Source organism: Lissotriton vulgaris, chromosome 1_1 (genome assembly GCF_964263255.1).
Source record: "Lissotriton vulgaris chromosome 1_1, aLisVul1.2, whole genome shotgun sequence".
In the NCBI taxonomy this organism is placed as follows: Eukaryota; Metazoa; Chordata; class Amphibia; order Caudata; family Salamandridae; genus Lissotriton; species Lissotriton vulgaris.
Window position 1 is genome coordinate 980,216,704 of NC_141685.1, and position 13,832 is coordinate 980,230,535.

Sequence of the window (13,832 nt, forward strand, 5' to 3'; positions counted from 1 at the left end):
TGCCCTACTCTCTTTGGAAAATAAGCTAGGATCTCTCATCACCTCCATCTCCCAACTTGAAGCTACAATTTCACTTCTAAGCTCCAAGATTTCTACTTTTCAGTACACCTCAATTCCTTTGGAAAACACTCACCTTCCCATGAGATGCACTTTGCCCCCACACCTCATAATAGCCAAGCATAACTTGTTGTCTGCAAACATCGCTAACTCACACAAGCCCTCGAACGCCACCCTTCTTCCACTTTCATTTCCAAGTAGCCCTACTATCTACACTATTCCGACCATATCCTCTGTCAGAACCACTCATCCACCTAAACCCTCTCGAGCACCCTTGTATAAGTACAATATCTCTATCACCCTTCATAGCCAAAGTGGCCCTGTCACCAAAACAGTCTCGACAGAGCTGCGCTGTCTGCTCCACAACTGCAGATCTGCAAGAAAACACAAACTTGAAATCTCCAACACCATCATACTTCACAATATTGGCATGCTCTTCCTCACAGAGACCTGGTTCAATGATACCTCTCACTCTATGTTTGATCTCCTAGTACCCACAGGCTATTCTATTTTTAGAAATGGCAGAATTGACAAAGTTGGGGGAGGTGTTGCAGTCATCCTTAGAAACTCCTGTCAACTTAAGGCTTTTCCTAACAGCTGCTTACGCACTTTTGAATGCCTATCCCTTGAACATCAAGTGCACCACCGCTCACCCCTCAGATTCCATGCCATTTACCGCCCGCCTTGTAGCGGCCCCTCGTTTATGGAGGAACTCACTGACTTCATTAGTGACCAATACTCGCAAAGTGACAATCAGATCTTTGTGGGTGACTTCAATCCCCACTGGGGCTCGTCTCAAGACTCTTCTGCGAATTTGCTAGCCACCTTCCTCTCTGCAAACAATCTTATCCAACACTGCACAAAAACAACACACTCTAAGGGCTCAATCCCGGACCTTGTTATTTCAAAAACAGGCCTGCTTACAATCACGACCCCTATTCATGTTGACTGGTCTGACCTCTTCCTCATCCCATTCTCTCTTCACCTATCACACTCCATACCTCTCGTCCAACTTAAGAGGGCTACCTCTTGGTTCTGTGACACTAAAAATATTGACCTTGGTACCTTCTGTGAATCAGCTTTGCTATCACTTCCAATGCTAGACCCGAACCTAGATGTTAACTAACTCATTTCCCAATGCCTCACAGTCCTTGCAGTCAAAATCAATAATGTTGCTCCTCTCCAAAGCAACAAAAAAAAGGCCCACTCCCTCAGCACCTTGGTTCAACAAATCCCTTTATGAAAAAAGGAAGTACCTAAGATTCCCGGAGAAACAATGGAGACAAGCGCCCTCCACCGATAATTTGGAAACGCTTCGTTCAGCAAGATCCGTGTACCACAGGCACATCTTCCTTAGAAAAGCAACACACTTCAGAACCCTCCTCGACTCAGCCAAAAAAAGACCCAAAAAACTATTCGCTCTCATCAAGAAACCAAACTGCTCTCCTCCAACCTCCAAGTTGGAGGATTCTACAAAGAAAGCAGTGGAATTCGCTTTATTCTTTGACGAAAAACTGAAATCACTTGTGGATCAGGTCAGTCATCCTACCCCTCCTGAGGAGCGCAAATCCTTTGCCATTTGGTAGAACTTTGACCCCATCTCCGAAGATGCCCTTCTCAAATGCATCCTCGAAACAAAGCCCTCCAACCATTTTCTTGACCCCATCCCTAGTGCCATTGTCATTGACTTCTATACCCATTCTCTCTCCTATTGGACCAATCTGGTTAACCTCTCACTCTGTCAAGGCTCCCTTCCTGTTTCCTTCAAAACTGGGCAGGTCACCCCTCTGCTTAAAAAACCCACTGCTGATGCGAACAACCTCACAACTTCCGCACCATCATTAACCAAACCTTTTCTTGCGGAAATCACAGAAAGATGTGTAGCGAAACAACTCTCTCGTCATATCAAGGACAATGATCTTCTTGACAATTTCCAGTCGGGGTTCATTCAAAACTGCAGCACTGAAACAGCCCTGCTGCAAGTGATTGATGATGCGCTGTGGAAACTCGATTCTGGGAAGTCTTGTCTTCTTGGAGGGCACTGTGCGTAAATGGTTTGCTTCCTTCCTCTCTGATAGCCCCCAAATGATCAAAATAGTGAATATGATGGGATTTCTCTGCCAGATCTACGGACCTACTGCTCCAGTGTCCAGGAGGGAGCTGAGGGCGGTCGTTGCTGCCTGCGTTGCCTGTTGCCTGCTCCCGGCGCTGCCCCTCGCCGGACCCGCTTCGCGGGTCCCGCTTCGCGGCTAGGAGCTACTTGTAAGGCTTCCAGGTGTGCTGTGTTTCTGACCGGCAGGGCTGCGAGCCACAGCGGGGGACTCCAAGTTCCAGGAGCCCCCGCGCGCCCGTGGTCACCTGGGCTGCTCTCCCTGCCGGCTCCGCCCCCATCAGGACGAACAAAGCGGCGTCTCACACCAGTGCCAGCGGATTTCTCTGCCAGATCTACGGACCTACTGCTCCAGTGTCCAGGAGGGAGCTGAGGGCGGTCGTTGCTGCCTGCGTTGCCTGTTGCCTGCTCCCGGCGCTGCCCCTCGCCGGACCCGCTTCGCGGGTCCCGCTTCGCGGCTAGGAGCTACTTGTAAGGCTTCCAGGTGTGCTGTGTTTCTGACCGGCAGGGCTGCGAGCCACAGCGGGGGACTCCAAGTTCCAGGAGCCCCCGCGCGCCCGTGGTCACCTGGGCTGCTCTCCCTGCCGGCTCCGCCCCTAGAGTCCAATCAGCCAGCATCAAAAGAGGAGTGTCATCCCCGCTGCGCTGGAGCACGCGGGAGGGCGCCGGGAGAAGCCCGGGACAAGGGCGGGACCGTTTGAGGCCGTTCGAGGCCTAAGAGGACTGGCCTGGCCCTCTCTCTATCGCCCTTTCTACTCCATCAAGTTCCCACTTAGGTCTGTGATTTACTACTGCTAGCTTATTTATAATCTCACTGTTTTCCTCAACTTTGTTACGACATGTGTTCTAGGCTAACTAGGAGTAAAACCTCTAAAGGTGGTCATCCAATCAGTGGCCCCATGGACGATTTAATTACTCGTACCAACTTCGCCATAGACCAGGAAATATCGAAACTTCAAGCTCGTGTATCCTTAGAGTTGGTTGCGGCTAGAAGACTGTCGGAGGTTATTGCTACCTCTAAAAAATCCTCCCTAGGCCCCATAGCTGCTGCGGTCACTCCAGAGCGAACATCCATACCCCGTTGTGTAATTACCCAGGCCGAGGTCCATCCAACCTTGCTCCCACACACCCTTACTTCGCAACCTACACTATCACCTAAACCTAGCGATATGACCGTACCTGCCACTGCCGGTCCCGAGAATCCTACTTCTAACCTTCCTCCCCCAGTGATATTTAACGGCCCCAGTGTATCCCAAACCAAACCGAAACATCGTTCCCGTTCCGCTTACTCCCGGAAGAAGGCGAAGATCGTTGCTTCACACGATCTGGTATTGCCGGAAGACCGGAGCACTCTAATCCAAGGTGGTCAGGCTCCGGCGGTACATCCTAAAATGATGGAAGGTGGGGTTGGGATTACTGCTGTGTCGGCCAATGCGACTGTAGAGGCTGTGGGCTTTCAGGCGGATGGGTTGGGTAAGAATGACAGAGAATTCATAGAGCTGGTGTGGGAAACCCTAAAAAATCTTCTCTCTCCCCTAGATCTCAGACTCTCGCGGATCGAAAATAATCTACTAGAGATGGAAAAGAGCATTATTGCTCTTGCCACTCTCGGTCTGCGAAGTCTTGAGAATAAGGGCGTCACTGCCACTGATGTAACACCTTCAGCTCCCACACCGCAAGCCCCCCAACCTCCTCTTACTATCCCACGTACTACACGCCCGGTCCCTAAACCAAGGACTGTGGCTGTGGATAAAATTCCAACCATTTCAAACCCTAAGGCCCCTAAACGTGCCCCTACACACCCTCCGGTTAACCCCAAACCTGGAGTCCCCACCAAACCACATCTTAGTAAACCGGCCAGCCAGCCCATCCAGGACTTCCCAGCTAAGAATAACTTTAGAGGGGGTTACATTGACCTTCCACCGGAGGCCAATGACTTTGTGGTTGTCCTGACGGGAGTTCCCCAGTTAGGTATTGATCTACATGAGAACCACTGGTCCCTGAAAAACAAAATAATGCATTGGCTTAATGTCAATAGACCCATCCCTAATGGCCATAGAAGTAGAGTCCTGATGGTGCGCAGAACGTCATGGGTGGGCCCAACTAGGAAGACCAATTCTGGGGACTGTATAGTCGTAACATTCGATGACCCCCACACGGCGCAGCATATATGTTCATGGCCCTGTAGCGAAGGTTCCTCTGTTATCCCAAGGCCATTGTCCTTTTTTTATCCTCCACGCCCCACTCACAACCAAACTAATAACTGGTCACTAGTCCACCACCAACCAAGGAAAGGCCATTTTAAGAACGTGGACCCCTACTCACACTGGAACGGCTTCCCTACCTCTAATAGATTTGGAGGCCTAGAGGAAGTAGATTGACTCCTTAAGCACTCTGATCACTACATAGAGGGGATCGTAATATCATCACAAGCCGGAAGGCCTTGTGAATCCCCCTATGTTTCTAAGGAATCCTTAGCCATTGATCCCCCTCCTGACCCAATAGGAACACCTAACATTTCACTGCTAGAAGGTGGGTTGACAGATATGAGCAAGGCTGCATTGGTTGATTCGTTCATCCTAGGTGAGCCTTGTCATTATGGCAGGGAGTCCCAGTTGGTTCCTTCTCATTTCCCACTGTCTTCTTTACCCCGGCTCACCCCAGCACCAGCTTACCCATTGGAGGATACTATGGCTGCTAACAACTCTATAAACAAGCCCTTAGAAAGGCAACCGTCATTGGCTGTGTCCTCTCCACTTGCACTTGCCCATTCCGATAACCATTCCTCTTTAGAGATATCACTGTTAAAGATTGTAAGCTGGAATGTGGCAGGGCTTGCTCGCAACCTCGATAACCCGGAATGGAATGCGTTCTTAGAGCCTTATAACATCTGCATCCTGCAAGAAACCTGGTCTCAGGAACCTAAATACAAGGTAGGGTTCACAACCTACTTTGTCCCAGCTCACCAGCAAAGCGGATCTAAGGGTCGTCCATCTGGCGGCCTGTTGATATGGGTCAGTATTGCTTTGGGCCTAAAAGTGAGCCATAGGCCCACCCAATCTCCTGACCTACAGAGGATTTCTATTCATTGTGATGGGGGAAGGACGCTAGAGGTTTTTAATCTGTACTTGAGAGGTGCTAGAAATGGGTCATCCAGTTTGCCATCGACAGGCCTAAGTAAAGATCTAGCTGCTTGCAATATCAACTCCTATGTCCTCCTTGCAGGCGATTTTAATTGTTGCTTTGAACCATTGGCAAGGGAGGACATCTTGGAGTCTTTCGATGAGGACACTAAAAGAGGAATACCGATTTTGACTCTCGACCCAATTCCAAAATGGACGCAAAGTGCGATAGACATCATTGCACTTTGCATGGAACACAACCTGCGCTCAACGAATGGTCGATCCAAATCGGATCCTGGGGGTGCCCACACATACAATAGGACGGGCCATACCTCCAGAATAGATTTCATCATGTTGAACTATAACCTCTGGCCTCTTCACCATGACATGGAGGTCATTATGTCTTCCGACAGTGACCACAACCCCCTTTCCCTAACCTTGTCTTCCCCGTGGCAGATGAAGAACCAGGTCAGGCCTTCCCACATCTGGAAATCATCCCATAACATTGTACCAACGAACTGTGGCAGACGATTGAAGTGGGCCAAAGTTAAAGAAGATGAGGCTAGACTGATGCTAGCTGGGACCATCTTGTCTGTGGTGGCATCCCGGCTTGACACTTTATGCCCTCCGAACACTAAAGTGTTACCATTATTCACAGAGACCGTAGTATCCTTGAGTGATTTGTTTGTTATTCCTCAACCTAAGTGTAGGTCTGTAGCTAATGGTGCCAACAAAGCTAGAGCTAAATGGTATTCCGCCAAATGTAGAGCTGCTAGGGGGGATCTGATCACTGCAGTAAAGAATAGGGATCCAGTCATTATCAAATCCGCAAGGAAATTCTATAAAAAAACGGTGTCTGAGGCCAAGGAGAATTATGAATACCACTTTTGGTGTGAGTTAACTGAGGCAAGTAAAAGGAAGGACTCGAAGGGGTTTTGGGATCTTTTAAGAGCAAGGGACAAGCCCATTGACCAGCTGATAACCTGCAACATTCCCGGTGATGTTTGGTTTGCCCACTTCTCCAAATTATACTCTGAGACTCAGGGGATATCCCTTGCATGCCCGGGCCTGGGCCTCTTGATTAGCCCAACAGTTTTCCCCCCTGTCATCGTCGACCCCTTTACTAACCAGGAAGTCGAAAGGGCAATCGGTGGTATTGTTTCTAACAAGGCACCGGGCCCCGATGGAATCCCAGGCGACCTATTGAAGTCCCATCCAGTAGTATGGAGCAGATTAATTGCTTCTCTGCTAAACGAGGTCTTGATGGGAGGCTCCTTTCCTGACTCTTGGAGGGGCGCTGAAGTTGTGCCAATATTCAAGAAAGGCAGCAGGGACGATCCAGCCAACTACCGTCCCATCAGTTTGCTGGATTCAACCCAAAAGGTGGCAGGCAAGGTGGTCTTGGGTAGGATCCTGCAGTGGGTTGACGAGGGAAAAATTCTGTCTGATTTTCAGGCAGGATTTAGATCAGGGACAGGCACCATCGAGCAGACATTCCGTCTCCTAATGATATATTGGAAGGTGGTGGTACTGGGAGGGGGCAGTTTGTACCTAGTCTTTATAGACTTGCGTACTGCCTTCGACCTGGTCCCACGGGCACTACTCTGGAATGTCCTCGATGGGCTAGGTCTACCACCCTACTTGCTGCTTTTGCTTAGAAAATTCCATGAAGACAATTTCGCCCAGATCAGATGGGGTGTCCAGGGAGAAAAAACATCTCGTATCCCAGTAGACAGGGGTGTCCGCCAGGGGTGTGTGCTTGCCCCCACTCTGTTTTCTCTCTATGTAAACGGAGTGGTGGAGCATCTCATGGAACATCCAGCAGATGCACCTACCCTGGCGGGCAGAAAAGTTCCAACTCTCCTGTTTGCGGACGACACCCTCCTGATATCCAAAACACCTGCGGGCATTCAGAAATTGCTCACAAACTTTAAATCTTTTTGTGATTCCAGGGGATTGGCAATAAATATTGGCAAGACTAAATTCCTTGTCCTTAACCCTCCTAAGAAATCCGTTATCCCTCCTGTCCTAGACTCTATCCCCCTAGAAAGAGTCAAGGAATTCGATTACCTCGGAATACGGCTCTGTGATACCATGAGCTGGAAGGCACACCACCAAAAGGTATTCCTGACTCACAAAAGGGCCACAGGAGCCTTACTTAAGGAACAGCGAGCCTCATCCTTAAAACCAATCGGGGCACTGATAGATATCTACAGAGCGAGGGTTGCGAGTGCCGCCCTGTATGGGGCTGAATTGTGGGGCTTACAGAAAGTTGATACCCTGGCCCACCTTGAAAATAATTTTCTCAAGGATTTGATGAGGTTGCCCCACAGTACTCCTACAATCCCATTACTGTTAGATACAGGCACCCGCCCAATCTGTGAGCAAGCTAATTTACGACCTTTGCTTCTCTGGTCCCGGATCTGGAATGTCCCGGAATTGTGCAGCTACGCTGACGCCTTAAAAGACCTTCTGTCGCTTCCAGGTTGCAGTAAGATACCCTGGTTCAGGGAAGTCAAACGCCTCCTTTATGAGCTGGATTTGGGTGACGCCTGGGTCGACAAAACCGCACCCCCTAAGCAGTTCCTGAAGAAAGTGTATTGGCTATGGGTACACAATAAGAGAATACACAATTCCAACCACTGCAAATCTGTCGCCATGTTCTTGTTAGTCAAAGAGTTCCCCTATAGGGAACCCTATTTGGACCTGATTCACAATTCTGGAGACAGATCCCTGTATTTTAAATTTAGGGTGGGAGTGCTTCCCCTAGGCTCGTTTACCTCTACCTGGAAACCTCCACTTCAAACGCTTCCAAATTGCCCGTTCTGTGCTTCAAGGGTTGAGTCCATCGCCCACTTATTGTTTGAGTGTAAGGTTTATGCAGCACCCAGATCGAAATGGCTAAAACCATTGTGTAGGAGCCTAGGAACAAGATCACACTCAGAAGCCCTACGCATACTATGCTCAGATGCCCGCCCATTTTTTGCATGTTGTATGGCTAAATTTTTAGGTTGGGCCTGGCGTATAAGAACCTCAAGGAAGCTGCTACTCCAGTAAAGTGCCCCTTGATGATCTATATTTCGTATGGGGGCTTAAATGTTAATGTTATTCTTATTTGCACATCTCGCTCTTATTGCTTTTACTCTTAAATCTGAAGGTATTTTATATGTTGTAAATATATCGTTTTACTTGATGCTTTGTATTGCTTTTATGATATGCACTGTATCGAAATAAAGCTTACTTACTTACTTACTTACAAAATAGCGAATAGTCATTCATCTCCCTTGGCGGTAGGTCAAGGTGTTTCTCAAGACTCAATACTTGCACCTACATTGTTTAATCTCTTTTTAGAACCATTGGGAAATCTCTTAAGTAAATCTGGGATCCACTATCATCTCTATTTGGACGACACTCAAAACTACCTCAAGGTTGCCTCCACTCACGATCTCTCCATCCTAAGCTGTACTCTCGACTCCATTCAAAACTGGATGTAAACTCCTCAACTGATTCTGAATCCCTCTTAAACTGAATTCCTCCTCCTCTCCTCTTCACTTTCTCCACCCCGGTTCAATCATGAATGGATCAGATGAATCTACTAACAATAAACCCATCATTGTCGACAGCGCAAAATCCCTTGGTGTCATACTCGACACAAAACTCAATCTACTCTCCAACATTAATTCCATTGCAAAGTCTGCTCGATACCAACTGCGCCTTCTTTGGGGGATTTGTCGCTTCTTACCGGAGCATGACCTTAAAACCCTTGTCCAATTGCTGGTTCTCTCCAGACTGGACTACTGCAACTCTCTTCTTACTGGCCTCCCCAAATCCCACCAGTCCCCTCTTAAATCTGTTCTCCATTCAGCAGCTCGTTTCATATATGGGGCCAAAAGAAGTGACCACATCCCACCCATTTTATCCACCCTCCGTTAGCTTCCCATCGAGGCAAGATCTATCTACAAGACTGCCTGTATGACCCACAAAGCCTTGCACTCCTCCTCTCCTCGCCACCTGGTGAATAAACAGAAACTCTCTAGAGGCTCTAGACCATCATGTAATGCGGAAAATCTATTGCTTGAACCTCCCACTTTCAAGAAGGAAAGGTCGATGGCCAAATCCTTTTCAGGCAACGCGGTGAGAATCTGGAACTCACTTCTGCCTCAGCTCCGGACAACCACCTCTTCCCAGGCCTTCAAAACTAACCTCAAAGCTGTCCTCCTTCAAAGACACTTCCAAATTTAATTCGCACCCTCTCTATTTTCTGAAGGAAGTCCCTCCTTTATAGGAATTCTGTTCTACATGACTATAGAAGTGCCTTCCCAATGTGTTCTTGTGGTTTGAGAGTCTGCCATTTATTGCAGTATTAAATTTCTACTTGTATTATGTACTCCTTTGTAACATGCACATGTCACTTTCCCTCTTGAAATTTATAGTTTGCTACCTCTTGTGTTTTGTTTGCTTTTGATACAGGCACAATTGCCACCATTGCCTCATGTAACGTAACGTTTGTTCTTGTGTTTTGAGTATGTGCCATTTAGTACAGTATTATACATCTATTTGTACTTTGTACACTTTTGTAACATACACACATGTCACTTTTTTCTTCTTCTATTGTATAGTTTGCTACCTCTTGTATTTTGTTTGCTCTTGATACAAGCACAATTGTCACTATTGCCTTATGTAATGTTATGTTTGCTCTTGTAACATGCTGACTTGTAATTTCCTCCTCATGTATCATTACTGTTCCTATTGTGAAGCACTCTGACACCTTCGGGTAAAGCCCGCACTATGTAAAAACGCATAAAATAAAAATGAAAAATAAAAGTATGCTAGCTAAAAAGAATATATTGTTATCGCCACCTCCACACTCATGGAGTGGTGTAAATATATGGATGTGGCTATGGTGGCGGAAACGACTGTATATGTACGCAGGGGTTGCCCGACAAAGTGCGTACGACTATGGGAGGGGTGGAACACCTATAGAGGAGGACTATGTACCTTACCAACCATACCTCAAGATCAAGAAGTATTGTAATGAGATTATTAATAACGTTGTACTGTGATAAATACGGACTGTTTTCCTGTATAACTACTACTATCTGAGTCAAGATATACATCCTTACCTGTAGCTCTACCAAACCCACTAAATGTACTGATGCATATTTGTAATACTTTATATATGTGCCTTTTTCTTTAGAGAAAAATTAAAATATTTTCACCAAAAAGAACTGTGGTTCCTAACGTGTGATCTGGGGAGCCCTTGGGGTCTGCAAACTCTACTCAGGGCGTCCACAGCTGCTTAGAAAATTAAATAATATTAACAGATGATTAACTGATGACATGCATGGAAATAAAGAAGCAAAATGACCAATTGAAAATGTTGTGAATATTCTGTAATTGTGAAGGAATTTAAAATTGGAATCTAAAAATTAAGATATCATCCTGAGATGATTCATGGGAGCAGTGCAAGTGCTTCAAACTGAATAGAGCATGGACGATGAGTGGTCTCACTTGTATTTAGAAAAGCTCCAACCTTCCCATCCAAGGAAACATATTTTAAATATTTGTACATTAAATAAAATAGTTCATTATTTTTATATTTGCTTGCTGAATGCTTGTTTATGTTTTTATGTATCATTTTGCTGTTCAAATTATCGAAAATGCTTTGGCACGGGTCACTGGCTTCCAGTAATTACTCGGTGGGGGTCCCTGTATTCTAAAAATGATTCAGTGGTTTCCTCGTGTTCCAGTAATGATTCAGTGAGAATCGGCAGAAGTCAAAAGGTTAAGCACCACTGATTTAAAACATGCAAATGATTAAAATGATTCCCTAAGTAATTCTCAATATTGTATTTAAATAATGCACTTGGCCCAGTCAATATCTATTTGTTTCAGTTTTACTTATGAAGGTTCGTTGTTCACTGTACATTTTCTGTTGATTAAGTCGTTTTTGTGAACTTTCAAAAGACAGGGATTAAATAGTTGGTTTGAGTGAAAATTCCCCTACCAGTTTCATTGGAAATCTCCCCTTCCGGGCACGCATTGCAGGAATAGCAACAGATGTGTTCACCCTCTTTTGGGACTTTTCTTAATCCAGGATTGCAGCTTGGATTGCACACTGAGATGGGAGTCTGTCAAGAGAAACATAAGTACAACTAAAAGTAAACTTCAGTCACAACTACATCATTTTTAGAAGTCATATTACTACTAAACAATGCTTTTGTGATTTTATACCCAGTGCATCAGAGGCTTTTCACTCTCTCAAAGCATGCTTTGTACAAAATGGAAGGCTATGAGAGGGTGAAAAAGCAAATTGCAAAGTATAAAAATAACTACAGAGTCACAAATGTCTCTTCCAATCATAACAACGTTGAAATGTATTGCATTCTGTGAGAAAAAGTGGGGACACGAGGTAAGAGTTGTCCCCTCCTTCTTATTTCTAAGGAAATGTATTAATGCATTACAAGTGCTCATGTAGTTGCAAAGCATTGACAGTGTTACTTATTGACCTTTTCATAAAATTTTAAGGGGCATATTTATAAGTGGGGTAATATCGCTCTTGCACCAAGCAACATGGTTCATGTGCGACGCAAGTCCAAAATGCAACTTATCAAGCCATGCAAGGCCAACTTGCATGGCCCTGAGTGGCTTGATAAATCCGGAGTAACGCAACACAGCTCAAATATCTGCGTTGAATTACTCCGCCCTAAGGAGGGGTTACATGGCTGTTGCATGGGCATTCCCACAAAATGCTACACCTTCCCAGGTGAGGCATAATAAGGAGAAATATCTTTATTTCTCCTTGTTAATTCCTCTTTCTCACAACAGAAAGAGGGGAATGTCTCGTGGTATTGTTTTTGTTTAGCATGGTGCCTCTTCCTGCACAAAAACAATCCTTCTTACAAAGCAGGTAGGGAGACTTGCTGCACCTTGCGACTTTGCCATAAATATGACCCTCATTATTTGTGCTGTTTGTGGGGGATAGCTTAAACTCTGTGAGCTTCACCGGTGGGTATTTAAAAGAAAAGACACGACTCCCAAGGACAGCTGCATACCCCTAGTACTCTTTTCACACGGTGCTATATGTTTGGGTATTGTGCCCCCTGTCTCCATACCAGCACACTGTAAATATGAGGTCAGACATGGAGGTCTGCTGTCCTGCGCCTGAGATCATCTCCGCTTTTGCTACCACCGACAAGCATGCGCAGAATACATCCCGCTTCATTGCTAATCATGAGGAAAGATTTCTTTGACTGCTACAAATCGCCCCTTCTTGCAGTGCCAATTGAGACAGCCAGCACAGTTGAAAGGTTTTACTATGTGACAATGCAGATGTTGTGCAAGCAAAGTGACAGTAATGCATGTGTGCGTTAGTTTCCACTAGCCCCCATTCACAGTAAGGCATAAATATAGTTTCATTTTAAATCTGGGATAGGTGCAACATGTGCACCAATCAGGTTACTGCACATTTTACCACAAAGTTGTGTTAATCCAGGTCATTAGTGAGGAGCTCAATGTGTGAAACTGTTAATATTAAATATAACCTTTATATGCTATGTGATGTTCAGGATCTAATATAAATTTGATATAATTATAGTTATAGCATGAATAAAAGAGTGATAAAATAAATATTTGTTGCTTAAACATTACAATGTTGTACTTTATTTGAAATATCTTTTTATTTTCATTTTCATTCAAAGACCTGTGCATGTACAGAAAGGCAATGTGTAGAAGAACAAACAATTGGGTATTTAGTTCAGAGGATTATTGAACGTTTCTAGGGTAGGAACCCTGTGGTGATAAACATCTCCCATTAGTTGTAGCTTCAGGGTGTTACAGTTAGTGCCTATTTCTCAAATTATTCCTCAGGGGGTCTTGGATATTGCCACATAATAGGTATCCTATTGCATCACAATAAAACATAACATAACTTATGACAGATTAAACAATTCAACAAATAAGGCATCCTGCGGTCAATGGTCGAATTAGGTATTGTGCATTCCGCATGTATGCTGCAACTGCTGCTCTGTGACATATGGGGATCTCTGGCACTAATGTCTAGCTGGGGGTGGGGGGGGGGGGGTGAGAAGTTGGCCTGATATGCAGTGCTCACTATTCTAGTGATCACTATGTATCAGTCCAAACAACCCTTATGGTGATTGGTTGTAAGTCAACCTTATAGACCAGCTATCCTAGTAGCGTGGATATGAGCAGTCTTCGGGCTAAACTCTAGAGGGCGTGTTAAGCCAGCTGTTATACCATCACATATACCCCTTGAACACCAAGTGAAAGGACACCACACAAGTGTTATGAAAATAAACAGTGTATTTATTTAGATCACAACAGCCCTGTACTCTTTATGAGGACAGGGTACTAAGCACACAACAAAACTCTTACGAAAATACTTTAAGTTGCACAATTTACACAAATGCCCGAGGGGCACGAAAAACCATATACTATGGAAGTGGAATGCGAAATTACTAGCAGGTAAGTACTGGACTAATAGGCTTTGGAATCGCTAAGACTACGTTACTGAACCTTCA

At 45.5% G+C, this 13,832-nt stretch overlaps 1 protein-coding gene across 1 annotated transcript in view; it reads right to left on the reverse strand.

Annotated features, from left to right (window-relative positions):
- The window catches only part of LOC147748338 (vomeronasal type-2 receptor 26-like), a 327,189-nt gene that overhangs the window by 70,668 nt on the left and 242,689 nt on the right, over positions 1 to 13,832 (reverse strand). Inside the window, exon 3 of the mRNA XM_086936414.1 lies at positions 11,297 to 11,420. Within this exon, the coding sequence (XP_086792540.1) occupies positions 11,297 to 11,420 (124 nt within the window). The remainder of the gene's footprint in view (positions 1 to 11,296; positions 11,421 to 13,832) is intronic.